This window comes from Portunus trituberculatus, chromosome 28 (genome assembly GCF_017591435.1).
Source record: "Portunus trituberculatus isolate SZX2019 chromosome 28, ASM1759143v1, whole genome shotgun sequence".
Taxonomy (NCBI): Eukaryota; Metazoa; Arthropoda; class Malacostraca; order Decapoda; family Portunidae; genus Portunus; species Portunus trituberculatus.
The window spans coordinates 9,564,131-9,592,114 of record NC_059282.1 but is presented as its reverse complement, the minus strand read 5'-3'; the positions used below and the strand labels follow the sequence as shown (position 1 = coordinate 9,592,114).

The 27,984-nt window shown below is 41.4% G+C and overlaps 2 protein-coding genes across 6 annotated transcripts; both read left to right on the top strand.

Moving 5' to 3' along the window:
• Positions 1–79: 79 nt before the first annotated feature.
• Positions 80–11,376, top strand: LOC123510267 (protein ABHD1-like). Its single transcript, XM_045265250.1, is given in 9 exon segments — positions 80–582; positions 1,763–1,936; positions 5,009–5,175; positions 5,777–6,008; positions 6,534–6,646; positions 7,955–8,192; positions 8,837–8,888; positions 8,891–9,001; positions 9,937–11,376. Coding segments are annotated over 8 exon segments (1,218 nt in total). The 5' UTR covers positions 80–582; positions 1,763–1,846; the 3' UTR covers positions 10,152–11,376.
• A 1,522-nt stretch (positions 11,377–12,898) lies between these two features.
• Positions 12,899–27,895, top strand: LOC123510264 (phospholipase ABHD3-like). Of its 5 annotated transcripts, none has more exons than XM_045265244.1 (8): positions 12,899–13,046; positions 15,290–15,428; positions 19,070–19,236; positions 19,637–19,853; positions 22,168–22,280; positions 22,828–23,062; positions 25,436–25,601; positions 26,304–27,895. In XM_045265244.1, the coding sequence occupies exons 1-8, from the start codon at positions 12,967–12,969 to the stop codon at positions 26,597–26,599; spliced, it is 1,413 nt and encodes a 470-aa protein (XP_045121179.1). In that variant the 5' UTR covers positions 12,899–12,966; the 3' UTR covers positions 26,600–27,895. The 5 variants fall into 5 exon arrangements, with proteins under 5 accessions (XP_045121179.1, XP_045121182.1, XP_045121184.1 ...); XM_045265247.1 differs by lacking the exon at positions 12,899–13,046 and adding an exon at positions 13,087–13,275; XM_045265249.1 differs by lacking the exon at positions 12,899–13,046 and adding an exon at positions 13,306–13,530.
• Positions 27,896–27,984: the final 89 nt, after the last annotated feature.

The following is a 27,984-nucleotide window of genomic DNA, read 5'->3' as shown; positions in this document are numbered from 1 at the left end:
CAGTGTTGTGAAATGCTGTGTATTAACGTGAAAATACGAAAAAAGCGTAAGTGAATCCTGCGTCCACTTAATGGAGTCGTTGCTTCCACATTGAGGACGGATGTGTTGAAAATGCACCAGTTAGCGAGGGAGTGACTGAAGGGCGGCGGGCTGTGGGGCGGGGCGGCGAGCCCTGGGAGTGGGACAGCCAGTCAGTCAGTTGGCCGCCGCCCAAATTGTCGTACAGTGCGCTACTAAGCTGCCGGGGAAGTTCACACATACAATGACTATCAAAGACCTGAGGAGGGAAACGGATGTCTGATAATATCCTACATGTCACTTGCTTTCACCGCTCAGACAAGGGGGAGGTCCGTAGCGTGGCAGGGCAAGTGGTAAAGACACGCCAGTCACCACACCACGGGTCGATAATACCATAACCCCAGTCACCATTCCCTTCTGACTCGGGCTCGGCAGCGGCGGCGTGACTGCAGTGCTGCACTCGCGGGTCGCCGGTGACACGTGCAAACGGTGAATCAAGCACCACGCTCTGAGAACCCTCCTGCCGCACGCCGCCGCCCTCCTCCTGCAGAAGTGCTAGTCGAGGTGCTGTTGCTGTCCACGTGTTCTGTTCCTGAGTGGTGTTATCTTGAAATATTTAGCTGTCTGCAATGACGCTAGGTGTGTCTTACCTGGAAACAGTGCCAGGATGCGCGTTTCTATATGAACTACATTGAAAATCATAATCAAAGAATGCGGGATAGGATTGCTCGTGTCATGTAAATCAACACTTGCAGGCGGTCTAAGACACAGTATACCTAGAAGCAATACTGAAGACGTGTTTTGCATTCAGTGTATACAAATTATGCTCGTAAGATCTGTGGAAAATGAATACTTATGTGGTATATACTTAGAAATGATCGATACTTGGTTGTGTTCCTTATGATAAACTTGTGGTAAATGTATTGGTATGAGTGATTTACCTGGAAACAGTGAAATACCTGAGTAATACATCAAAGCATGAACGAGTGACTGAAAAATATTGATGTGATTTACATTAGCATATTGAGTTATGAGGAATGTGTATATAGCTCGTGTGCTCAGGGTGGTTCACCTAGAAATTACAGATAGAGTGGCTGAAATGTTAACTCCTGAGTGATAAATCAACGAAAGTTTGACTAGAAAAACGCTATATTTTAGTTGCTAATTTTGATGCTTTAGAGGAATACATAAAGACAGAGTTTTCGAGTGTAATTCAAATGGGAATACAGGGGTTGTCAAGACTTCTGATACCCATATGATAGAGATAGATCTATAATCGAAAGACTGCCCAGAAAACAAGATATTTTTTTTGTTCTTAGTCTTATCTGTCAGGAATCACGTATCTATCTAGTGTTTAAATACCTTGCAACAATAGACTGTCTGGAATATTGATGCTCGAATGATAGATAAACGAAAAAAATGCCTAGAAAACATTATACTTTCGCTATTTACGCTTGACAAACAAATACGTATAGATTTGGAATGTTCAGTCTGATTATATCGGTATAACAACTCTACCTTGCATAAATAAACTCGAAATCGATAAGATAAACATCCCTTCCAAACGTTATCGCTTATATCATTCTGTTATGAGGGTGGTCAAGTCAGAATTCAGCAAAAAAATGAAAAAAAAAAAAACGCGAGTGAATGTTGAAACACGTGTGGTAGAGTAGCAGTTGTCAATTACACATCGTAACGAATGATTTACTCAGATCAAGTGTTTCATCACCCCTTTCTGGTGCAGGGTGTATGCAAAGGTGTGCCAGGCGAGGGTATAGCGGTGTAGCCTGCGAGGTGTCAGTCAGTGGCGCGCAGAGGTGGAGCGGAGATGGACTGGTACAGCGACTGGCCGAGGACGCTGGTGGGCCTCACGCTGGGCGCCGGCTGCCTCATCTACTACCTCCTGGATGCCGCCAAGGTACTTCTGATGATGCTACTACTGCTGCTACTGTCTCTTTGCTCTGTGTAGTGTATTGTTGGCATGTTATAGATGTGGTCTGTCCATTTTGTGTGTTTGAAAAGTTGTGTGGTACGCGCTAACTTTTTGGGGATTAATTTTTATTCTCTTTCTGTTCATTATACTCGTGGCACCATCACTTCTAAATTTCTCATTGCGCTTCTGATTTTTAGCAAGAGAAATATAAAACTAAGCTATATTTTCACTTCTCTCCTTTTCCTCTTTGTCTGTCTCTACGTAAACTTCTACTTTCCCTGTGGCATATGCTAGAGTAAGTCCTTTTTTTTTTTTTTTTTTTTTGCCAAGGTATATACAAAGTTAAGTCATATTTTTCATCCCTCTGCATTTCCTGTCTGTCTGTATCTTTCTCTCAAACACAGTCCTTTCTTACGTGAATCTTTCTTCGCAAGGATATAAAAAAAAATTGAGTTATATTTCATCCCCTCTCCCTGCATTTCCTGTTCGTCTGTATCTCTTAAATACAAACCTTCCTTTACGTTAATCTTTCTTACCAAAGGATATACAAAACTAAGTCATTTCTCATCCTTCTCTATCTCCTGTCTGTCTGTATCTCTCTCTGAAACACCCGCCATCCTTTACTTAAATCTTTTTTTTGGCACAGGATATACAAAAACTTAGTCATTTTTCATCCCTTTGCACTGCCTATATGTCTGCATCTTTCTCAAACACTTGTAGCTCTTTCTTTACTTAAATCTCAAGCAACCTTCCTTCCCTACATATATCGAAGTCATAGCGTTACTGGAAATCTAACCAAATATAATCTAGCTTAACCTAAACTTCTCCCTTCCTTCCCTGTGGCATTTGTTAGTTCTGAAAGGGAAGGCTTGCATGTCGTGAATTCCAGCTAGCGTTACTGGAAATCGTTGAACCATCGACCTCCCCCATAAAACTTGCAGAAAGTCCCAAATCTCGTGCGGTATTCTTGGCCCTTCTAAACACTCCTGCGTCTTATTTTGACCTGTTTCTGGCCTGAGTGGAGCTTGATGGTGAGATGAGGAAGGGTTAAGAGGGTTTTCAAGGGTGCTATCATGTTCCTAGTGAGAGCGTGATTCGTTATCTCTGCGGTAGTTTAATGGGGTGTTCTCAAACACTCCTGCGTCTTACCTCGACAAGTGTTTACCCAGTACGAATGGGAGTTAATGGTGGGGTTTTCAAGGGCGTTATCGTGTCCGTAGGGGTAGTTTGATGAAAATTTCGGGGTATTTTAAAGCTTTCGCTGTCACACCTTGATTTCTTTTCTAACCAGCTTGAGTAGAAGTTATATTGGGCGTTTTCAAGAGGTTTTTCATATTTGTAGGGATAATTTATCATAGAATTTCGAGGATATTCTAAAAAAACTCAGACGTGTTTTCTGGATTTCTTTCTAACCAGCTCAAGTGTAAGTGATTATCTTTTTCCAAGAGTGCTTTCATGTTCCTTCGAGTTGTTTGGTAAGAATTCCAGGGCACTTTTAAAACAATCTCGACTTCTTTTCAACCAACTCAGTGGAAGTTAATGGTTTTCTTTATTTGTTATTATTATTATTATTATTATTATTTTTTTTTTTTTTTTTGAGGGGGACGGGTGGCGGAGAGGTAATCTAGTGAGAGGTATTGGTTTTCAGTTTGAAGGAACACCCATAGGAACATGACTTATCACCTCTGGGAGTTTTTTTAATGATGAGCACAAAACTTTTCAAAATACGGGTCTAGTTTATTCCTTGTGTACCTATTGACAGAACCGAACCTTCATTAAAAAGCACGTTTCACTATTCTTTATCTTCACACTTTAATTGATCTAATAAAAGTTGATATTAACCCCTTCACTGCCATGACACATTTTCATATTCATTCTTACAATTTGGTGATTTTATACAGCTTCAGAAACTCATGTGGGGATTGAAATAGTGAAGACTGTGGCCATTAATCTTCTGACTTCCATAGACCCTTCCTAATGTCAATTAAATCGTATAACCATACCCAAAACTCATGAAAAAGTTGCGTTCCAGTATTGAAGGAGTTAACCAAGAAATATGATTCGGTAATAAACTTGACTCTAATTATAATGGTTGGTTTTTTTGAGTTATACCCGTACATTTCTCGTCATTATTTAGTTGGATTGAAGTTTTGATGATGTTTGCATTTCGTTTAGATATAGAACGTGATGTTACATAAGGAAGAGGAGGAGGAAGAGGAGGAGGACGTGGAGAAAGAGTAGGAGGAAATGGAGTAGGTAGAAAGGTATTGTATTGGAAAAAGAAAAGTTGCATGGGAATTAAAATATGAATTACGTTATGCAATTGATATCACGGCGTGTTAGTAGTAGTAGTAGTAGTAGTAGTAGTAGTAGTAGTAGTATCGTTGTTGTATCGTTATTGCGTGAAGGAATTTTTTTCTTATACATTTTTGCTCTTCTGTTATTCAGCTTGTAAGTGTATACGTGCAATGCAGTAGTAGTAGTAGTAGTAGAAGTAGTAGTAGCAGTAGTAGTAGTAGTAGTAGTAGTAGTAGTAGTAGTAGTAGTAGTAGTAGTAGTAGTAGTAGTAGTAGTTTAACCTTCCTATCATCTGCTATCTTTTCATATGAGTGAGAGTACGTGAGTAAGTAAGTGTGTATATACGTATGTTAGTTTAGAAAGCGGTGACGAGGAAGTAAGAAAAGTGAAAGAGCCGAAAAAATGGAAAGTGAGGAAAGTTACGCGTATTTGCAATGGTGAGTCGACATGTTGAGTATTTAGTGAGTGGATGTGAGTGAGTGAGTGTGAAAGCGAGAGATACAAATCTCTGAGTTAATCACCCAAGCTTACAAGAACAAACGTATGATTTTTATTGGCTTAAGATGAAAGTGAATGGACAAATAGATAGATGAACAGAATGAATAAAGAAATATGGATGCGAAGATGTACACGAGCAATTATTTAGAGTATACTGGTTATTAGAATTACGCTGTGTACTGCTGCGATCAATGAAATATCTATCTAAACATTTATCTATCTGTGTGTGCTGAGGGCGTGGCGCTGTCTCTCCTTCCTCAGGTTCCCTTGGTGGCGTGCCGGCCCGGGGCGTGGCGCGGGTTCCTGGAGCAGCACCTGAGTATCCTGCAGGAGCGGTACTGGCCCACGCCCTGGTGTTATGAGTCCCGCTGCCAGACCATCATGGCTTCTGTGCTGCGCGCCAGGCTGCCCGACATCAACTACAGGAGGTGAGACATTCTAGGGGCTCATGGGGTTAGTATAGAGAAGTCCAAGGTTTTAGGACATATTCTCCAGTCTTTGCTGCTTCAAGAGAGAGTCAGTCAGCCACACTCACTGCTGCTGCTGTTGTTGTTGTTGTTGTTGTTGTTGCTGCTGCTGCTGTTACGTCTTTATCAGAATCATAAAGTCTTTGCTGAGAGGGAGTGTGTGTGTGTGTGTGTGTGTGTGTGTGTGTGTGTGTGTGTGTGTTCTAAAGGTCTTCATGACGAAATTAGGAAAGATTGATAGTAATGTTTGACATCCTGAACAAAGAAAACGGGATATAAGACGGACATACACACACCACACACTCTCTCTCTCTCTCTCTCTCTCTCTCTCTCTCTCTCAGTAGTTACACGGCTTATCAAGTGAAGGTTTACGGTTTATAGTGACAGACTAACAACATTTCTACACGACCACCAGGAGAAACACACATTTGACAGGCTCTATAGTTGGCGTGACACTGGTTTTCAAGGCTTATCTTTGTTTGCCAGTGACAGATTACATAATATTATCCACTATTCATGTACAGTCTAACCCTACAACATCCTAGTTCCTCCTTCCCGGCAGAGAGGTGGTAAGACTGAAGGATGGGGGGCAAGTGAGTCTGGACTGGTTGGAGGCTACAGGCGGAGGCGCTGACGGAGGCACTAAGGGACCGCCCGGGCTGGTGCTGGTGCTTCCTGGTCTGACGGGGAGCTCGCAAAGTGAATACGTGAAGGGCGTGGTTCTGGAGCTGCAGCGGGCGGGCGTCACCTCAGCCGTGCTCAATAACAGGGGCATGGGTGGCCTTTCCTTGCTGGTGAGTGTGTGGGTGTGGAGGAGTCAAGGTGTGTGAGGGAGGGAGGGAGGGAGGGAAGGAGGGAAGGAAGGAAGGGAATGTTTGTGGTGGTGGTGGTGGTGGTGGTGTTACTGTTATTGTTATTGTTGTTGTTGCTGTAATAGTTCTACTGTTTTTTACTACTACTTCTGCTACTACTACTGCTACTACTACTGCTACTACTACTACGACTACTACTGCTACTACTTCTACTACTAAAACAACAGCAACAACAGCAACAACAACAGCAACAACAACAGCAACAACAACAACCACAACAACTACAACTACTACTACTACTACTACTACTACTACTACTACTACTACTACTACTACTACTACAACCAACAACTACTCGTACTGTGCCGCCAATAATAGTTATATCAAAATAATAATGATGATAATAGTAATAATGATAATAATAATGTGTGTGTGTGTGTGTGTGTGTGTGTGTGTGTGTGTGTGTGTGTGTGTGTGTGTGTGTGTGCGCGTGTGCGCGCGCCGCAGACCACCAGGACGTATTGCGCCGCGAACAGTGACGATCTGGAGGAGGCGCTGGACTACCTGAAGGCGACACGGAAGGGGATCCCTCTGTTCATCATCGGTATCTCTCTTGGCGGGTCAGTGTTCCTCTTTCCCTTTCCTCTCTGGCCTCCTTATTAGTCCTTCAATACTGAGACGCATTTTTTACCTTGATTTTTTTATATTATTTGACCATTTTATTTGCATTAGGAAGAGTCTATGGAGGTCAAAAGATTAATGGTCAGAGTCTTTACTATTCTAATCTCAACATATGTTTCTGAAGCTGTATGAAATCGCCAAATGGTAACCAGAATAGAAATGAAAAAGCGTCCTCGTACAAAAGAGATTAAACTCCCTGAATCCTTAACCCTTTCAGCACCATGACGCGTTTCATATTCACTCTGCTTACTATTTGGTGATTTTATACAGCTTCAGAAACTTATGTCGGAGATTAGAATAGTAAAGACCGAGGCCATTAATCTTCTGCCCTCCATAGACCCTTCCTAATGTCAATAAAAGGGTCTAATCATACCCAAAACTCAAGGTAAAATTGCGTCCCAGTACTGATGCAGTTAAAAAGTAGGCTCTTTTAGCTTCAATCCCCTTCTCTCCTCTTAAACTTCTTGAACCCTTAAAAATTCTATACTTTGTCCTATTAACTCGCTTTTAAATAATCTTTTCTCCTCTTAGGTTCTTTGAATCCTTAAAAAGTACACCTTGACGTCTGAAATCCCTTATTAGTTATGTTATATCACATTTACTATTTTATAACCAATTAAGATCATTTTCCATATTCTTAAATTCCCAAACATATTATCTTCTGCCTTTCCAAATCCCTTATAACCTTTAAGAGTAATGGACATGAAGGACTAAAACTCACAAAATCAGTCACGTAGAACTTCAAACCCCATAAACTAACCCCGTGGAACTTCAGAACCCGAGAAAACTAGCCATAGAAAGCCTTTAAACTCTCAAGACAACCACAGAAAGCATTTAAACCCATAAACTAACCCCGGTAAAACATCAGAACCCACAAAACTAGCTATACGAAGACTTACAAACTCAATAGGTAGCCACAGAAAGCTGCCAGACTCATAAATTAACCTCATAAAAGCATCAGAATAGAAAGACTTAAATCCTACAAGATAACCACAAAATGCATGCATCCAAACCCATAGAAAGACTTAAAACGTACAAGATAACCACAAAATGCATCCAAACCCATAAATTAATCCGGTAAAACTTCAAAACCACACAAAAATAGACAGAAAGACTTGAACTCAACAGGACAACCACAGAAGGCATTTAAACGCATAAACTAACCCTGTAACACTTGAAAACCCCACAAAATTAAATAGAAAGACTTAAAACCCACAAGAAACCACAGAAAGCATCCAAACCCACAGACTCATCACTGGAAACTACTTGGCGACGAGAGGCGAGGCTGCTGCAGAGAAGGTGGCGGCAGCAGCAGTGGTCTCGGTGCCTTGGAATATGGTGGAGGGGCTGCGGGGGATGGAGAGGCCAATCTGTAACCTTCTGCTCAACAAGTACCTCGCTTCCTGCCTGTGTGAGCTCGCCGACTCCTTCAGTTACCAGCTAGCGGGCGGCGACCATGACTGGAACCTGGATGATGTGGTGAAGGTGTGTTGACGTTAGTGGTGGTGGTGGTGGTGGTGGTGGGGGTAGGTTTCAAGGCACTTATTCCTCATTTGTAGATAATCCTTTTGGCTTTTTTTTTTTTTTTTTTCCAGACTCTCTTTCTACTTCTTTTTCTTTTTCTCTTCTTTTTTTTTTTTTCTTTCTCTTCTTCCCCTTTTCCTCTTTTTTTTTCTTCTACAATATGTTCTTTTGACGGAAATTTGCAGACTAAAAATAAGATAAAATTATATTATGGTGATAGCAATAGCAGCAATAATGGTAAAAGGAGAGGGAAGACGAAAATAGTAGTAGCGGTAGCATTAATAGTAGTAGTAGTAGTAGTAGTAGTAGTAGTAGTAGTAGCAGCAGCAGCACTAATAACACCTGAAATAGCAGTAAAATTAGGAGAAAGAAATTACTACTACTACTACTACTACTACTACTACTACTACTACTACTACTACTACTACTACTACTACTACTACTACTACTGCTACTACTACTACTGCTACTACTACTACTACTACTACTACTACTACTACTACTACTACTACTACTACTACTACTACCACTGCTACTACTACTGCTACTACTACTACTACTACTACTACTACTACTACTACTACTACTACCACCTCCACCCGCAGAGCAAGACGATGAGGGAGTTTGACACACGGTTCACGGCTCGCCAGTTCGGTTTCGAGACGCAGACGACTACTACAGGTGCTCCAGCCTCCACAACCACCTGGACAGAATCAGAGTGCCGCTGTTCTGCCTCAACGCTGCCGACGATCCCTTCCAGCCCATGCCAAGTACCGTACACTTTCTCATTTTCTTGTTTTGGTTTAGTGGTGGTTTAACTCTAGTATTGGAACGCATTTTATCATGAATTTTTGGCGGGATTAGACGATTTCATTTACATTAGGAAGGGTCTATGGAGGTCGGGAGATTAATGGCAGAGTCTTCACTGCTTTAGCCCCCCATATGAGTTTCTGAAGCTGTATAAAATCGCCAAAATAGTGAGCAGAATGAATTTGGAAACGCGGCATAGTACTGAAGGGGGTTAAATTTGTTGTTGTTGTTGTTGTTGTTGTTGTTGTTGTTGTTTTTGTATTGTATTGATTGTTTTTGTAGTTCTTTTGTCAGGTTATATTCTTTTATTTCTTCTTCCTCTTATTCTTTTAATTCCTTCAGTACTGAGACAAATTTTTACCTTGATTTGTGTGTATGATTAGACTTTTTTTTTTTTTTTTACATTAGGAAGTGTCTACAGAAGTCAGAAGATTAATGGCCAGAGATTTTATTATTCTAATCGTATCACATGTGTCCTGGTACTGAAGGGGTTAAGTATTTATTCGTTTTCCCTTTTATGAGGTTAAGTTTAGCCATCAAATAACCTTCTCTTACTTTGTTCGTCTTATATTCACATTATTTTCTCGTTTAACTCCTTCAGTACTGGGACACATTTCTACCATGAGTTTTGTGTACGATTAGACGATTTTATTGATATTATTAAGAGTCTATGGAGGTCAGAAAATTAATGGCCACAGTCTTCACTATTTCAATCCCCTACATAAGTTTCTGAAGCTGTATAAAATTGCTTAATAGTAAACAGAATGAATATGAAAACGCGTCATGATACTGAAGAGGTTAGATAAAAGAAAAAAAATGAATAAATAGAAAAAATTACTCATATCCTTTTCGGTTAAGTAAGGTCAACAACTCTAACCTTGAACTTCCTTCTTAGTGCTGCCAATAGAAGCTGCGCAGAGGTCCAGTCACGTGGCGTTGGTGGTGACCTCTCGCGGGGGTCACATTGGCTTTATGGAGGGTCTCTTCCCAAGCCGAGCCTACTACAGTGACCGCCTCTTGACCCAGCTGGCGATCTCAATCCTGACCAATGACGAGACTATTCAGGAGGTCAAGAAAGAGGCTATGCAGTGGTTGACCTCCTCTTGTTAGTCTGTTATGTCAGGTCACTGTGGGCCTTAATTTTACCTAATATTGTTATCTGATTCTTGTTGGAAGGATTTTTTTTGTGTTAAATCTCCTTCGTCTTGTTATTCTTGTCTGTACCTCCTCCTCTTCCTCCTCTTCTTCCTCCTCTTCTTCTTCCTAGGCTGTTATGTTAGGTCAGTCCTCCAAGCCTTAAGCTGACCTAATGTTGTTATCTAATAATTGTTGAAGTTGTTTTTTGTTAAATCTTTTTCTAGTCTCGTTTTGTCGTCTAGTCTTGTCTCTCGTCTTGTTTCTCTCTGGCTCATCTCTTCTGTTTCTTTTCTCGTGTCTACATCTGTCACTTCTCTCTGTCTGTCTGTCTGTCTCTCTCTGGTTCCTCTTTATCAGCTGTCAGTTTGTCTCTAGTTCTCTCTCTGATTATTCCTTCTGTCTCTCTCTAAAGTTCTGGTGTTTTAAGGAAGCCCTGGTGTGTTGTCCGGGCTCCTTGTATTGTTAAGTACTATATTCTCATCTGCAGTGAGTTCTGGAGTGCTGATCGAAGTAAGGGAGAATCTAATATTTTAGAAAGCTATTTTGCGAGTTCTCGAAATAAAAGGTTTGAGAGACTCTAAGTAGAAATGTTTAAAGGATGAAAAAAAAAAAACGTAAATATTCTTTCTTAAACTGAAATGTTACTTGTTTTTAAGAGTTGAAATATTAGAGAAACTGAAATATTTGCGTGGAAAAACTCAAATTTCATGAGGTTTAAATTTAAGAGTCGAAGTATTGGAGACACTTGGAAAAACTGAGATTCCGCTACGCTTAAATTTAGAAAGTCATCGTTTTTTCTGGAGTTGAAGTATTGGAAAAGAAAACGAAAGAAAAACAAAATTGAACTATTGCAGATTCTAAAGTCAAGCGAAGTGTTGCAGCGGTCGGAAGTGTGTAGTTAAAGTCTCATCTAGCTTAGTGAATCATTGCAAGTGTTTCGCTGCAGACCCGAAGAAGAGAAACAGTGTTACCAGTGATATAAGGGAAGCGATACCGGTTTTATGCAAGTGTGTGTGTGTGTGTGTGTGTGTGTGTGTGTGTGTGTGTGTTGCAGGATCTGATGGAGGTGGAGTGCTTGAAGGTTCTAAAGTGAAGGTTTACGAAGCATTGGAAGGTGTGGATCAAAGAAAATGTAAAGAAGGTTGAGATTGTTAGTTTTGTCTTTGTAAATGATGTAAATAAAGATGAAACTTATAAATGTGACTTTCTATACAATGCTTACACATTTCCTTAGGTATTAATTAATTTTTAAGCTATTTTTACACTAATAAACAATAACTTTGAAAATATTGTTCATAGACTGATTTATGGTTTATCAAAGAAGAGTTTAATGAAAAAAGTATAAAAAGAAATTTTATAGCCTAACTAGAAAAAAGAATACGATAAAACGAGGCAAAAGAAAAAAAAATGGTAACAAGAGAGAAAAGAGAAAGATGTGAAGAGAAACGGTTGTGAAGGATGAAAAACGTGTCGTGGAGGCGGTGGTGGTGGTGGTGGCGGTGAGAGGTCAGGTAGCGTACAGTGGCGCAAGACAAGAGACCTCCAATAATGTCGATTACTTTCAGAGCTTTGGTGAGATCTTCATATTGTCTCCTTCCTTCCCCTCTCCCTCCCTCCCTCCCTCCCTCTACCTTGTTCCTCCTCCTCTGTCTTGCATCCTTTTCTCTCTCACTCACCTTGTTATTCCTGTTTTCCTGTCTCTCTCCTTTCTCTTTCAGGTTGTCTTTGTTTTCTCTTATTCTCCTATTCTGATTTATTCTATTCTATTCCATTCTTTTGGCTTATTCTGTTCTTGCTTCTAATTTTTTGTATTTTTTTACTCCTCTTCCATTCCCTCATTCTTTTATCTTTCTCTCCTTTCTCCTTATCATTATTAGTAAGATAACAGAATGATGGAAAAAACTAATCTTGAAAATCTCTCTCTCTCTCTCTCTCTCTCTCTCTCTCTCTCTCTCTCTCTCTCTCTCAACTTCGCTCAAACTCAATCTCTCTCTACGGGGATGACAGTGACACCTCTGAATCCCTTCCTCACCCCCTGCTGGCCACTCCAGGTCAATAATGCGTCAATAACACTTAATAACATCTTGCGTCACGATCGATCCCCCGCGTGACGTAAGCCTCCCCACACGGCGGTGCAGTGCGTGACGTCATGGCAGACACACGCTGCTCCCACCGCTGCCAGACGCACGATTTTTGTTTGAAGTCATCGTATTGTGTAAGTTTCGCTGTTATCAAGATTCTGGGTGATAGGAGGGACATATCTAGTGATTGTGTGTTATTTGTGGTTTCGATTACTTGTGGAATGTGTTGTATGGTGTTTAAATAGTGTTTTAATATATTTTTCTTCATTTCTCTTTCTCCATCCCTCTTCTTTGCATTAATAAAATTTTCCCTGTTCCTGTCTTCTATATCTCTTCCAGTGCTAACAGACTAATAGACACAAGAACACGAATCTAAAGCAATGGATGACAAAACAAAGCCATTACACTGAACGTTGTAAACTTAAGGTGAACTTTGAAATTAGGTCAGGAAGAAGAAAAAAAAAAAGAAAATTCCTGAACGGTACTGATGAAAAGAAGGAAAAGAAAGAAGAGTAACAAGCTGAAGAACTTTGCTGCAATGAATTAAAAGAAGAAAATTTAGATAGCTGTGAATGATATTGAAGATAAGGAAGGGAAAGACCGTGCACGTGAAGGCGCGGTGGGTGGCTGGTCGACAAAGGAGCGGAGTGGAGTCAGCAGAGAACATTGTCCAAGTGAAGAGAGAGGAAAAAGTGTCGTACTGCTCTATGACAGTATACCGGGAGCCAGTCACCGGTAGAAGGATAACCTTAAAGATCACTTGTGTCTGTGTGGCTCCGAGACGCGGGTTAGTCCTCGTGCCAGGGAATATTTGGCCGTGTAATACCTTGTTCTGTCAATCGCTCTTATCCAAACCTTTTCAGACACCACGATTCTGACAAAACGAGTGATATTTTGAATCTCAAGCATCTATATAATTTAATACCCCCTCTTTTCTCATCGCTTGAGTGTATAATCTAGATTGCTGTGATTGATATCTAAGAGAAACAGTACTTTTAGCTACAGTGAGATGCCAGGTAAACGTTGGGTCACTGCCAGAAGAGTACCAGCTGAATGAACATGTGTGTGTGTGTCTCAAGGGACGAGAGAGAGATAGGAAGCGTTTGGGTTTATGGGGCGTGTAGTGGGCCTTAGTTTGGCACTGGTAGAGTAGTAGTGTGGTGGTACCGTGGTGGTGTGGTGGGGACAGCAGTGAGGGGGAGCAATGTTGCGGAGGTTTATTGATCTTCTAAGGTGTTCCTCCACTTGTGAACTGGCCAGAATACTGAACTGTGTGTGCTAATGTTTGTTAACTTGTGTAAGTGTTGATTGTGACTGTAAACCCCTAAGCTCTTTGAACGCTAAGCTTCTTGTGACATGTCTTCTTTAGCTCTTGTGACGTTAAGCTCCTCATCTTACTCCCGCTTGCTTTAACGCTATTCCTCAAAGTTCTCCCAAATGTTTCTCGTTGAATGTGTGTGATTAACTTTTTGATTCATGTGTCACAGTAACTTTGTACATGCGTCACGGTATTCTCTTGACGAAACGTGTTGAGTCCTGTGTCATATTGGGCTCTTGAACATCTCGTATCCTTACGTGTTGGTATTTGGCGCTTAAATCTTGTAAAACCTTCGAATCCTTTATCTTTATCTTATCTGCTTTGGGGACATAATTTGACCCATGACTCAATCCCATGTGATGTCTCGAATCCTATGTGATATTACTTCGAATCCTTGTGTAATGTTGCTTTTGAATGTTGTATGAAGTTAGGTTGGGAACTTGCGTGACGTTACTGCCTCTGGAATGTCCTGCCGTGGCGGATATCACCTCATCATGACTGGCTCACACACACCCTTGCATCGCGTGCGTGGGGGAAACCTGTGTGGGACTTCCCTTCACAGTTTGGTTTGTTGAAGTCATGTATACTGTATAATGTCGTGACCCGAATATGAGGTTTTTGCATGGAACTTTTTTTTTTTTCCACAGTCTAGTTTCTTTGGTGTTTAATAGCATAGAATAATGGATTGATAGTAATTTAATATTGTTTTGGGATATTTGGGGCAGTAGTAATTTATTTTATTTTATATCGTTGGTATAGAATAATGAATAACTTACAAGGCAGTGAGTTATAAGCCACTAGATAACCTAGCAATTAACAAACAGGAAATGTGATAAACGAAACATACTCATTTCAAAACATTCCCTAACCTTGGAGTCACTCGTTCATTCAGACAAACTAAAAAAAAAAAAAAGGGAGACTTTAACTCAATATTCACCTAATGACACACTGCGAAGCCTAGTACTCACTCTTTCACTGAGATAAATAAGAACAAAACAATCTAACTCAGTATTCTTGTCAAAACACGACCTGCCACAAAGACAATGACGAAGGAACGAAGATAAAAGCAAATAAATAAGAGAAAACGCAACATGATAAGAAATAAGTAGAATCTAACTCCTTATTCTAGTCAAACACGACCTACTATCAAATCAAACTTATTCTCAAGCGAAGACTCAAGCAATTTTAACAGAAAACGTTGCTCTGACTCGAAGCACTGCACCGCTGACTCGCGAAGACCTAATATTACGTGGAATTAATCTGTTTGAGGAGGTATTAAGACTAGTAACAGACTGGAGTGTATGTAGAGTGCTTAGAGTCTGTAGAAGGTAGGAGAGAGCTAATATTGACGTTGGCGCGGCTGCTGGAGTAAACAAGGGCGTTGGAGGAGTAAATATATGTCTTAAAATGTGTGAAAAGTGTTTTTCCGAGCTGGTCACGTAGGAAGAGTGAGAGCGTTTGAGGATTACTTTTTCGATTCAGGATGTGATAGGTGAGGGTTAATATTGACTTTGCTGTAGCAGGAAACAACTTGGTATTAACATTACTGAAGTTGATAAAGTGAAAAAAAAGTCGTGTTTAGAGTATATAGGGTACTAGGACTTTTAAAGTATGAGACAACCCTTTAAATGTTGAAAAAAGCCACGTTTTGAGTATACAGGGTGTGTATTGGGACTGGTAAGCCACGTGTTAGAACTGTGTACCTCCCCCAGGGTGTATGCAAGGGCTGGAGTGTTAGAGAGACGCAGAGGCAGAGCAGAGATGGACTGGTACAGCGACTGGCCGAGGACGCTGGTGGGCCTCACGTTGGGCGCCGGCTGCCTCCTCTACTACCTCCTGGACGCCGCCAAGGTACTGATGCTACTACTGCTGCTCTTTCTACTATATTATTGGTTGGCATGTAAAACACCTGTGGCACGTACACCTTAGTCTGGGTTTAGGTGCCCTATTCAGAAACGCTTTGCTTTCTCACCACGACCATTTTCAAGGCCATAGAGATGGTTAGCAGGATTTCCAAGAGTGTTTCTCTTGTTAATGTAGAAATCTTGTTAATATGCCTCTAGAACCGTAAAAACACCTTGGAAAACTAGTATAAATTTAGATAAAGCTTTTTGAAATAGTGGAGGTGAAGCACATAATTGTTTGAGAATGCCTAAGATGCAAGACAAGCCTCCTGACGAGATAGCACATGACTACCCTTTATAGCAAGCAAGGCGGGAAGACGTGGTGTAGTGTTACAGGTTTACAAGCGGTAAGGGAGGGAGAGAAGTTATACCCTTACTGCTTTTAATGTAGTTGAAGTGACACGGATTCTTAAGGGTATATTTATGGTTTCAGTGACAGATTAACAAGATTTCTATATTATTAACACTTTTAATATATAAAAACACTATTGAGACCCCGACTTAATTATCATTTCAATGATGTTTGTAAAAAGTCGTGGTGAGAGCAGTATTTGAGTATACATATAAGAAGTTACACAGGTTTTTAAGGATGTTTATATTATTTTCGTGAAAGATAAACATTTTTACATTATTAATAAGAGGAACACTATTCTCGACTAATCATCTCGGTGGCCTCTGAAAATAGTTGTGGTCAGAGAGCAGAGAGTTTGAATATACAGCTCATATTAATAAGTTACACGGGTTTTTAAGGATGTTTCTACAGTTCTAGTGACAGATAAAAAAAGAAAATATTCTACAGTATTAACAGCAGAAACACTATTGAGAACTCGGCTGATCATCTCGCTGGCGTTTGTAAAATAGATGTGATGAGAGATAATTTTGATAAGTCACACGGGTTTTTAAGGGTATTTTTACAGTGCTAGTAACAGACAAATCACATTTCTACATTATTAACAGTAGAAACACTATCATCTCGATGGCCTCTAAAAATACTCGTGGTGAGAGAGCAGAGCGTTTGAGTAACAGGGTAGGATGCAAGACACGTTCCCTCGCGCCATCCTCGTCTCTCTCATCTCGATGCTCACCCACACCGTCGCACCCACGTGACATGAGGATGATAAGCAGGTGTTAGGATAGTGGGACTGGTGCGGGAAGGTTTATCTGGTATATTTTTCTCTTATCATCATTTCATCCTAGTTGGTTTGACGGATGGGCGAATGAGTATTTCAGATTTACGGACCGTGTGTTTTGAAACGTCTTGTATAAATATATTATAGCGTGTTGTTTCCAGCATTGAAAGTGTTGAGGATGTATTCAATCACTCTGCTCTCTCATTAGGAATTATTTTTCAAGGCCACAAAAGGATTAATTAATTAGATTTTCACTGGCGTTTTTGTCCATTGGTGATGCATGATGCTTGTTGAACTATCTCTTAAGTGTATATAACCTCTTCAGTACCATGACACGTTTTCATATTCACTCTGGTTACTATTTGGTCATTTTATACAGCTTCAGAAACTTATGTTGGGGATTGAAATAGTGAAGACTCTGGCCATTAATCTTCTGACCTCCATAGACCCTTCCTAATGTCAATAAAATGGTCTAATCACACGAAAAACTCATGGTAAAAATGTGTCCTAGTACTAAAATGGTTAAAGGTAATTTGAAACACTTTGCTCTCTTAATCAGGAATGTTTTTCAAGACCATGCGATTATTAGATAGATATTTATTTACTGGTGTTTTTGTCCATTGGTTTTATATAATATTTTTCGAACAATCTTTAAATGGCTAAGGATAATTTGAAACACATAATTTGCTCTATCTTTAGGAATGTTTTTCAAGGCTATGCAATGATCAAATCGGATTTCATTAGTGTTTTTGACCATAAATGCTGCAGAATTTGGTGAACTAACGCTAAAGGGTTAAGGAATGGTTTCAAGGTCACAAGAAAAAAAAGAAAGAAATATGAATAATAATGGAAAGGACGATACGTTTTGGAAGTATTACATTAAAACAAGCAGGAAAGACAATGAGAAGTGACAAATATTAGCTTTAGTCAGGCGTGAGGAAAAGAACACTGAAATGTGAGTGTTTGAGGAGGAAGTGTATCCGGGTGTGGATAAAAGGTGAATAGATGTGGTGTGTGGTGTGGGTGTGGCAGAGGGAATGACAAAACCAGGTGTGTGTAGGGAGCCAGCCAGGTATGTGTGTGTGTGTGTGTGTGTGTGTGTGTGTGTGTGTGTGTGTGTACGTATGTATGTATGGGAGCCTGGGAGGACGGTTAAGGGAAGAATGATCACGTGGGAGCGGCATGAGAGAGAGAGAGAGAGAGAGAGAGAGAGAGAGATAAATTTTATCAGCGAGAGGAAGGGTGATAGATAAGACAGTCGTGATATAGACTAGTGCAAAGTATACACTCTTACGTAACATTGCTTCATCACTCTGACACGCCAAGTTCGCTCAGTCAAGGGAGAAAATCGTAGGTGGCTGGCGGTATGTTGCAACTATAGACAGAGGAAGAAGGAACAGTGACTGTCTCTCTCTCTCTCTCTCTCTCTCTCTCTCTCTCTCATATATCTTTTTGCTGACCAAGTTGCTTGAGAGAGAGAGAGAGAGAGAGAGAGAGAGAGAGAGAGAGAGAGAGAGAGAGAGAGAATATGCAAAAATCTTTCTTTTTCTCCTAATAGAGTAATAAGTAAAAAAAATGCATTAACAGGAATGAAAACGTCTCTCTCTCTCTCTCTCTCTCTCTCTCTCTCTCTCTCTCTCTCTCTCTCTCTCTCTCCACACCCATTCACTCCCTCATGAATGGAGGACGCGACTGCAATTTTCTCCTTCCTTCCTCACTTTTCTTCGTCACTTCAGGGAGTCAAGAGCTGCGGGGAGGCAGTTAAGAGGGTCACTTGAGGGTGTCACAGGTGCGGCCAAGGCTCATTCAGAAGCAGGGAAGCGTAATGAACGAATACAAAAGGTTTATTCCCAATCTCTTACTTCATGACTTCGTGTGTGTGTGTGTGTGTGTGTGTGTTTCACTGTTTGTTTGATCTGCTGCAGTCTCTGACGACACAGCCAGACGTTACCCTACGGAACGAGCTCAGAGCTCATTTTTTCCGATCTTCGGAAAGGCCTGAGACCAGGCACACACCACACACCGGGACAACAAGGTCACAACTCCTCGATTTACATCCCGTACCTACTCACTGCTAGGTGAACACTCATCACTGAACACTGAACAGTGAACAGGGGCTACACGTGAAAGGAGACACACCCAAATATCTCCACCCGGCCGGAGAATCGAACCCCGGTCCTCTGGCTTGTGAAGCCAGCGCTCTAACCACTGAGCTACCGGGTGTGTGTGTGTGTGTGTGTGTTTGACTTTTGTAATGGGGTGACAATTTGAGTTTATTTGTTTTTTCTCTCAATCTCTCTCTCTCTCTCTCTCTCTCTCTCTCTCTCTCGGATGTGTTTTGTTTGAATTATCTCATTATCTTGTATCATTTTCCTGTTTCTCTAGTAATTATTCACTTATTTTCTTGGTTTTCTATGGTCATTTTACTGAGGGCGTGGCGCTGTCTCTCCTCCGTCAGGTTCCCGTGGTGGCGTGCCGGCCCGGGGCGTGGCGCGGGTTCTTGGAGCAGCACCTGGGTATCCTGCAGGAGCGGTACTGGCCCACGCCCTGGTGTTATGAGTCCCGCTGCCAGACCATCATGGCCTCCGTGCTGCGCGCCAGGCTGCCCCACATCAACTACAGGAGGTGAGACGATCATGAACACGAGACACGCTGCAGGATTAGTGACTGTGGGTGGGGATGATCCTCCTACTCTGACACTTCCACTCGTAGGATAGCTATATGTACAGCCTGGTAAGAACCTCAAGATCTTTTACTGTTTGTCTTCCTTTGTATTCTTTTATATGTATTTTGTTAAAAGAAAGACCGACCAAGGGCTAAAAAAAAATAATGAAAATGCCCTATTGAAGTGCCGGTCCCTCCCCCCCCCAAAAAAAAAAAAAAAAAAAAGAATTCCCGTGAAGAATGCATGTGTAGTTGGATGCATGTAGTTTTGTGTGACGGAAGGGAAGAGAGTTGTTTGTGTCTCTTCCTTTGCATTCCTTTGTAAGTTGTCACGAGTCACGCGAATGTTTCTCGGCGCCAGGGAGCTGCTGGAGCTGAAGGACGGCGGCCAGGTGTGTCTGGACTGGCTGAATGACGGGCGGGAGCATGACGAGACGCACCCCACCGTCATCATCCTGCCAGGCCTCACAGGGTCGTCCCAGAGTGAGTACGTCAAGAGCTTCGTCCTCTCAGTGCAGGACGCCGGCGCCAGGTGTGTCGTCTTCAACAACAGAGGCCGCGGCGGAGTGCAACTGAAGGTGTGTGTGGCTACGCGTTCATTCTATCACTTGTCCTGCTGGCATGTGTTTGAACCCCCAGACTGCCTTCCCTTCAGTCTTATCTGTCTCAAGTAGCGTGTCTTGATTTCACTCGTTCCTTGTATCACTTGTCCTGCTGGGTGTATTTGATCCCCCAGACTGCCTCCCCTTCAGTCTTTGGTCCGTATTCAGAAACGCTTTGCTCTCACCACGACTATTTTCAGAGGCTACAGAGATGATTAGCGGCGCTTTCAAGAGCGTTTCTCCAGTTAATAATGTAGTAATCTTGTCACTCTGCCTCTATAGCCGTAAGAACACCTTTAGAAACTCGTAAATTTAGAATGTTTTTTTAAGATTAAATTTAGATGGTCTTTTTAGATAGTGGAGATGAAGCGCAGAAGTGTTTGAGAATACGAGCCTTAACCGCTTCAAGTAGCAATTGTCTTAATGTTGTTAGGCATTCCTTGCATCACTGGTGTCCTGCTGCGCGTCTGAACACCCAGACTAACTTCCCTTCAATATTAACGGCTTCAAGTAGCAATTGTCTTAATGTTGTCCAGTGTTCCTTGCAGCACTTGTTTTGCTGGGTGTGCGTCTGAACACCTAGACTAACTTCCTGTCAGAGCCAGGTTGGAGGTTCTATATCTAGCTAAAGGAAAAGCATGTCAGCAACCACTAAACTAGATAACTGGGGAGATTGTACTCAATCCATACTCAATCCAAGACCTGAGGAATTATAAAACACTTGAAAGTTGAATATAAATTATTAAGAACACAAATACACCACAAAACAAAAGGTAGCAGGAACAGCCACGCCCACTCGGCCGGGAACCACACGGGACCTCAGGTCTTGCCTCACCATGTTGTCTTGACGCGTAGAGTAACTCTCGTAGAAGCCATCTGCGAAGAGGCCGCCGTGGAACACATACAGTTGATGGAAGGAAGGTAGTTATCAAAGAAGTTCGTCGGCAGGAACGCTGGAATACACCCTAGACCGGGGGTGTGGGTGGGATAAAGGAAGGGTTCAGGCGAGAAGGTTGGCTGTCCAATCCATAGAACTCTCTCGGCCTGAGAGAGGGAGCGATAGACGCTCAAGGTCTTCAGATGAAAGCTGGCCACTCTCTGTCGGACATCAGCCATCAGGAGTGGTGGCAGACGTTGACTCGTATAGACCCGTAGGAGGGAGGGACTGACAAGGAGGAGGGAGGCGACAACGTGGCTGACCCCCTAAACCAAACTCGAGTTTCGAACTACTGTTTCGAAAAAAGACAACAACTGTAATAGTGTAAAAGGGGCTGGTAATTACCTTTACCTGTTAATGCAAAAGGGAGAGTGTGTGTGTGTGTGTGTGATTCACTGTTTGTTTGATCTGCTGCAGTCTCTGACGAGACAGCCAGACGTTACCCTACGGAACGAGCTCAGAGCTCATTATTTCCGATCTTCGGATAGGCCTGAGACCAGGCACACACCACACACCGGGACAACAAGGTCACAACTCCTCGATTTACATCCCGTACCTACTCACTGCTAGGTGAACAGGGGCTACACGTGAAAGGAGACACACCCAAATATCTCCACCCGGCCGGGGAATCGAACCCCGGTCCTCTGACTTGTGAAGCCAGCGCTCTAACCACTGAGCTACCGGTGTGTGTGTGTGTGTGTGTGTGTATGTGTGTGTGTGTGTTTCACTGTTTGATCTGCTGCAGTCTCTGACGAGACAGCCAGACGTTACCCTACGGAACGAGCTCAGAACTCATTATTTCCGATCTTCGGATAGGCCTGAGACCAGGCACACACCACACACCGGGACAACAAGGTCACAACTCCTCGATTTACATCCCGTACCTACTCACTGCTAGGTGAACAGGGGCTACACGTGAAAGGAGACACACCCAAATATCTCCACCCGGCCGGGGAATTGAACCCCGGTCCTCTGGCTTGTGAAGCCAGCGCTCTAACCACTGAGCTACTGGGCGTGTGTGTGTGTGTGTGTGTGTGTGTGTGTGTGTGTGAGCAAGCATGTATGATAATGTGTTTAATACATAACAAGGGTAGTTAGGTATTTCGGCCCTTACACTTCCCTTCAATCTTAACTGCCTCAAGAAGCGTAATGTTGTTATGTGTTTCTTGCATCACTGTTGTTTTGCTGCGCGTCTGAACACCTAGACTAACTTCCCTTCAATCTTAACCGCCTCAAGTAGTGTCTTAATGCTGTCCAGTTTTCCTTGCATCACTGTTGTTGTGCTGGGTGCGCGTCTGAACACCTAGACTGCCTTTCCTTCAATCTAATAATGCTGGTTCTTCCGTCACGCAGACCGCCCGAACTTACTGCGCGGCGAATAGCGACGATCTGGAGGAGGCGATCGAGCACATCCACAAGAAATACCCTAAGACGCCTCTCATGGCCACGGGCATCTCACTGGGAGGGTGAGTACTCGTGTCAACCATACTGCTATTATTACTACCATTACACCTTCCATTACAGCGTGTTGAACTTTACCTTGAATCACTCTGAACAATGCAACAACCTCCATCAGTACTATTAACCCCTTCAATACTGGGACACATTTTTACCTTGAGTTTTGCGTGCGATTAGACATTTTATTGACATTAGGAAGGGTCTATGAAGGTCAGAGAATTAATGGCCACAGTCTTCACCTTTTAATCCCATTTAATCTCTTTAGTACCATGACTCGTTTCCATATTCATTCTGCTCACTATTTCGTGATTTTATACAGTTTCAGAGACTCATGTGGAGGATTAAGCTAGTGAAGACTGAGGCCATTGATCTTCTGACCTCCATAGACCGTTCCTAATGTCAATAAAAGGGTGTAACCATACACAAATCTCAAGGTAGAAATGTGTCCCAGTATTGAAAGGGTGAACAACACTTAAAACAAGACGATCGTAGCCTACTGTCTCTCTTCCAACCATGAACAGTACAGTGGCATATCCTTCTCGTCTTTCTCCACAGCATGATCTTAGGTAACTACTTGGTGACACGGAAGGAGAGAGCGGCAGAGCACTTGGTAGCAGCAATGGTCCTCTCAATCCCGTGGAACGTGTTTGTAGGGACCCAAAGCCTGGAGAAACCCCTGTGGAACCTAATGCTGAACCGCCACCTCGCCAGCTGCCTGTGTGAGTCAATCAGAAGCATGAGGAAGCAACTGGAAGGGAACTACAGCTGGGATTTGGACCACGTTATGAAGGTGAGAGAGAGAGAGAGAGAGAGAGAGAGAGAGAGAGAGAGAGAGAGAGAGAGAGAGAGCGGAATAAAAAGAGATAGCATGAAAGGACAGAAGTGGAGATAAGTGTCATTGAAGAAGATGAAGGAATGTAAGAAAGAGAGAGAAGGGAAAGATGAATGAGAGAGAGAGAGAGAGAGAGAGAGAGAGAGAGAGAGAGAGAGAGAGAGAGAGAGAGAGAGAATATTGCATGCTTGTGTTAGTCTCGTTGATTGGATGGAAGTGCCCGTGTTATGAGGTCATTAAATCATATCATAGCCCCTGCACTCTCTCTCTCTCTCTCTCTCTCTCTCTCTCTCTCTCTCTCTCTCTATACACGTTCGTTATCTCTACACTCATACTTCTGACTTTATAATTAATTGTGTTTATCTTTTTTCTATCTTTTCCTCCTCATTTTATTGCATCTATCTATTTATATTCAGTAGGTGTTCGGCAAGGTGCGCCATCTAGTTGTATTCTTTTTATTATGTATATAAACAGATTGGTTAAAATGATTAGTGATGCTGTGGTAACAGATGGTTTTTTAGGTGGTATAAATGTACTCCTACTGATGGATGATGCAGTAATTTTAGCGACCAGCAGGGAGTTGTGTATACATAAATTTGGAGTATTGGTGAAGTATTGTGATGAGTATGGAATGATAATTAATGAGAATTTTTGTCATTAACGGAGAGAGACATGATAAAGAAACTCTGAAGGTTGGTGATGTAACAGTAAACTACGCCCCTCAGTACTTGTACCTCGGGCCCTGGTTTACTGATACTGGTAAAATGGACAGTGTGATTTCCCTACATGAATCATATAGTGAAACTATTGTGAATAAATTCTCCATATTTTGTGCAGCTAATTCACAAATGCCTTACAGTGTAAAAAAGAAAGTGTTTGATGCGGCCGTAACTTCAGCTTTGTTATACAGTTGTGAATCATGGATTGCCAATAACATTAAAGGAATTGAGAGGCAGTATAACAAACTTATCAAGTGTCTATTGGGTGTGAGGAAAAATACCAGTATCAACTTGTGCATGGTAGAAGTAGGCATTCCTCCAGTCAAAGATATAATAGATAAACAAAGGAAATCATATTTACAGTCCAAGCTAGAAGATGTAGACCTTGAACAACCCTTTCATTACGTATACAATATGTGCAGGAATCAGAGTACCCCTGGCTATAAAATACTTTCAAGTGTATTACGACAGAATGTGCACCGAAATCCTTTGGAAACTATCTCAAATTATATACGAGAAAAATCTAATAATGTAACAAAATTACATACATATTTATCTATACTTAACCCGTCTCTGTCTGTACATGGGGTTTACTGTAGTGAGAAGTATGTGCCAGATTTTCACCGAACTAGTTTTACACGACTGAGATTGATGTCTCACAACTTAAGGGTTGAGACAGGCAGGTGGAGTCGAACACCAGCCGACCTCAGAACATGTCCCTGCAATAACACCTCAATACAGACAGAACAACATGTACTGATCTCATGTCCCTTGTCTGAACATTGTAGAAATAGGTACACAATGCTTAATTTTAGTAATATAAACGAACTTTTAAATGAACAGAATCATATACAAGAATTATGTCAATATGTGCATGACGTACTACCTGTTTATGCTTAGCTCAAGCAACAAACCTAAGGGCGTATACTGTAAAACTATTGGACAAAATGTATAAACTTATAAATGTAAAATGATACTATGTAATGCCTTTATTTTGTCAATGAACTACTACTACTACTACTACTACTATGTAGGATATTTATCTTTCTATCTATCTTTATCTATCTATCTATCTATCCACTCCACATCTATGTACTTAACTATCTAAATACCTATCACCACCTCCTCCTCCTCCTCTTCCTTCCTCCTCGTTCTTATTCTGTTGTTTATCTATCCATCTATCTGTTTTTTCATCAGTACATAATATACATTGATGAAAAGACAGATAGATAGATAGATAGATAAATAAATAAGAGAAGAACAAGGAGGAAGAGGAGGAAGAGGAGATGAGAGGTATTAAACAGTTGAATACATGGATGTGAAGATAGACAGATAGGTAGATTTATTACAACTACTATTTTCTCCTCTTCCTCGTCAAACTCTTCCTCTCGCTGTCTATCTATCAATCTTTTCATTTGTCTTATCCTATCAATCGGTCTCCTATAACTTTGATTGCCTTTCTAATTTTCCTCCTAATCCTACTTGTTTCTCATCCTCCTCCTTGTCCTTCTCATCTTTACCATATTTGTCTATACACTTGATTGTTTATCTATGTACTGATCCACTAAATTATCTAAATCTTCCTTTTACTAATCCTCGTTTTCTTCACCAGAGCAAAACGATCCGTGAGTTTGATTCGCGGTTCACAGCGGTTCAGTTCGGGTTTCGTGACGTGGAGGACTACTACCGCACGGCCTGCCTTCACGATAAGCTGCATTTGGTCCGCGTCCCTCTTCTCTGCCTCTCCGCTGCCGACGATCCATTCCAGCCCCTGCAAGGTACCGAGTAGTGGTGGTGGTGGTGGTGAGTAGTGGGGTGAGAGAAGAATCGGAGTGTACGTTTGGTGTTAATGGGAGTTTGGTGTGTGTATGCGTGTTTTGTTCAAAATGCGTGTGGTGGTGGTGGTGTATGGTAGTTGATTAAAGGTAGGGTTTGGTGTGGTTGTATGGTGTGTGGTAAGGGCAGTGGTGTTGGTAACCATTTTTAGTAGTGATAGTGTGGTGGTGAATGGTGTATTGATAATAACGGAATGGTTGTTACGAGAAGTGGTGATAGTTGTGAAGTGATGATGGTTATGATGGTGATCGTGGTGGTGTATAGTGATATTAACGGAATGGTGATTTTAAGTGATCATGATGGCTGTGATGATAGTGGTGGTGGTAGTAAGATGAATATTCCAGTTAAGACGGCAATAGTAGTAGTAGTAGCTGTATTCTGAAACACTTGCTTTCACACCATCGTTGCTTAACAAAGGCTCCACTTGAAGATAATCGTGTTTTGGAGTATTTTCTTATGATTCTGGTGAAAGACTGGCAAGAGTCCTAATAAATTAAAAGGAGTCTTGAAAACCCCGCTAGTTGTCTGTGGGCTCAAAATTGTGAGAAGGGAAGGCGTTTTTTAATACGGGGGAACAAGTAACCCTAGTAGTAGTAGTAGTAGTAGTAGTAGTAGTAGTAGTAACACCCCTTTAATCCTCTCAGGCATCCCGGTCGAAGAGGCCAAGAAATCTAGTCACGTGGCCATTGTGGTAACCTCTCGCGGCGGTCACATAGGGTTCATGGAAGGCATTATCCCCACCAACACCTACTACAGCGACAGACTTTACAAGCAACTCGTCTCCTCAGTCTTCTCCAACCTCGAGCAACTTGGGGACGTGAGGAACGAGGCTCAGAAGTACGCGACGGAGGTGATGTGTAGCAGTGCGGGGGTGAGCGGTGACGGGGAGGGATCATCGTCAGTAGCGGGCGTGTCAGGGTTAGCTCAGGCGTCTTCATAATATCACGCTCCTGTTATGCTGTTAGTGGTGGTGTTAGTGGTATTATTATTATTATTATTTTATTATTATTATTATTATTGTTATCGTTACTAGCATTATTATTTTTGCTGTTTTTAATATGACTGTTATTAAATCATTATTTGTATTGTTAGTTGGAAATGCATTGTTTTTAATTAATAATAGTAATAATAATTAGTGATAATAATAATTAATGAACAAAAGTCAGAGGGATAGAAAACAGGAAAATTTATAGAATGTTTATAATAAGGAAATTTTTTCCATCCATGAGCCAACCTGGCACAATGAAGATAACAGAATGATGACAGGAGGCCATTATCACTGCCGTACAACGTAGTTATAACCAGTACAACGAAAACAAGTACGTACGTACGTCACGGTGAATTGTGCATCGTGTCATACTAAAGGAAAAGGATGTGGGTGATGTTCAAGTCCATTACTGCGCCGTTTTCAGATGAACCAGAAATCACAAAGCTTATGAACACATTTATGTTGTACAGTCTTTGTATAGATATCATTACGTTAAGATTTTGTATAGTAGGTGTTTAACTCTTTAAGCTTAGGATAGTTAGTCACGTTATTAACCCTTTCAGTACTGGGGCACATTTTTACCATGAGTTTGGGTATGATTAGACAGTTTCATTTGCATTAGGAAGAGTGTATGAAAAATTTAAAAATTAATGGTTCAGAGGATTCACTAATCAAATCACCAACATGAGTTTTCAATCACCAAATAGTAGCCTGAATGAATATGAAAACGCGTCATTGTACTGAAGGGGTTAAGATGATTGTGATTTAGTAAAAAAAAAAAAGGAACGCATTGTTTCTCATAGTGCTGGAGGGAAGGTATAGTCGTTAATCAGGCTTAGTGGTGAGCTATTAGGGAGCTTTAAAAAGTCAGACAAATGATGGATGAAGTGGGCTGAAACAAGCGGGCCTTCATACAGGAACTGCCACGTGTAGACCTCATTGCTTCTTGCAGCTTCCCTTATTTCACCAAGTGTATTTCGAGGAACATTAGTTAAATCATAAAAAAAAAAAGATTGTCATGTCTATGTAAAAGTCGCGTTTTTTTATTTTTTTATTTACATTGATTTGTGATTATTTTATTCAGACTTATTGATTTGTGATTATTTTATTCTGAAGTCACATGAAAGATTATTGTTTTCAGTAATATGTAAGTTGACCACCAACGAACATATACTGTACTATACGAGTGTGCTACAGTAGAAGTTATTTGTTATTTGTTACACCAATAACAAGGAATATTCCCATAGATTTTGTTGACATTCTAATTACCCAAGCCTTAGGTTAAGATGAGTAAGTCAAAACAATGGTGCCGAGTCCTTAATGTTCTTCCCTGGCTA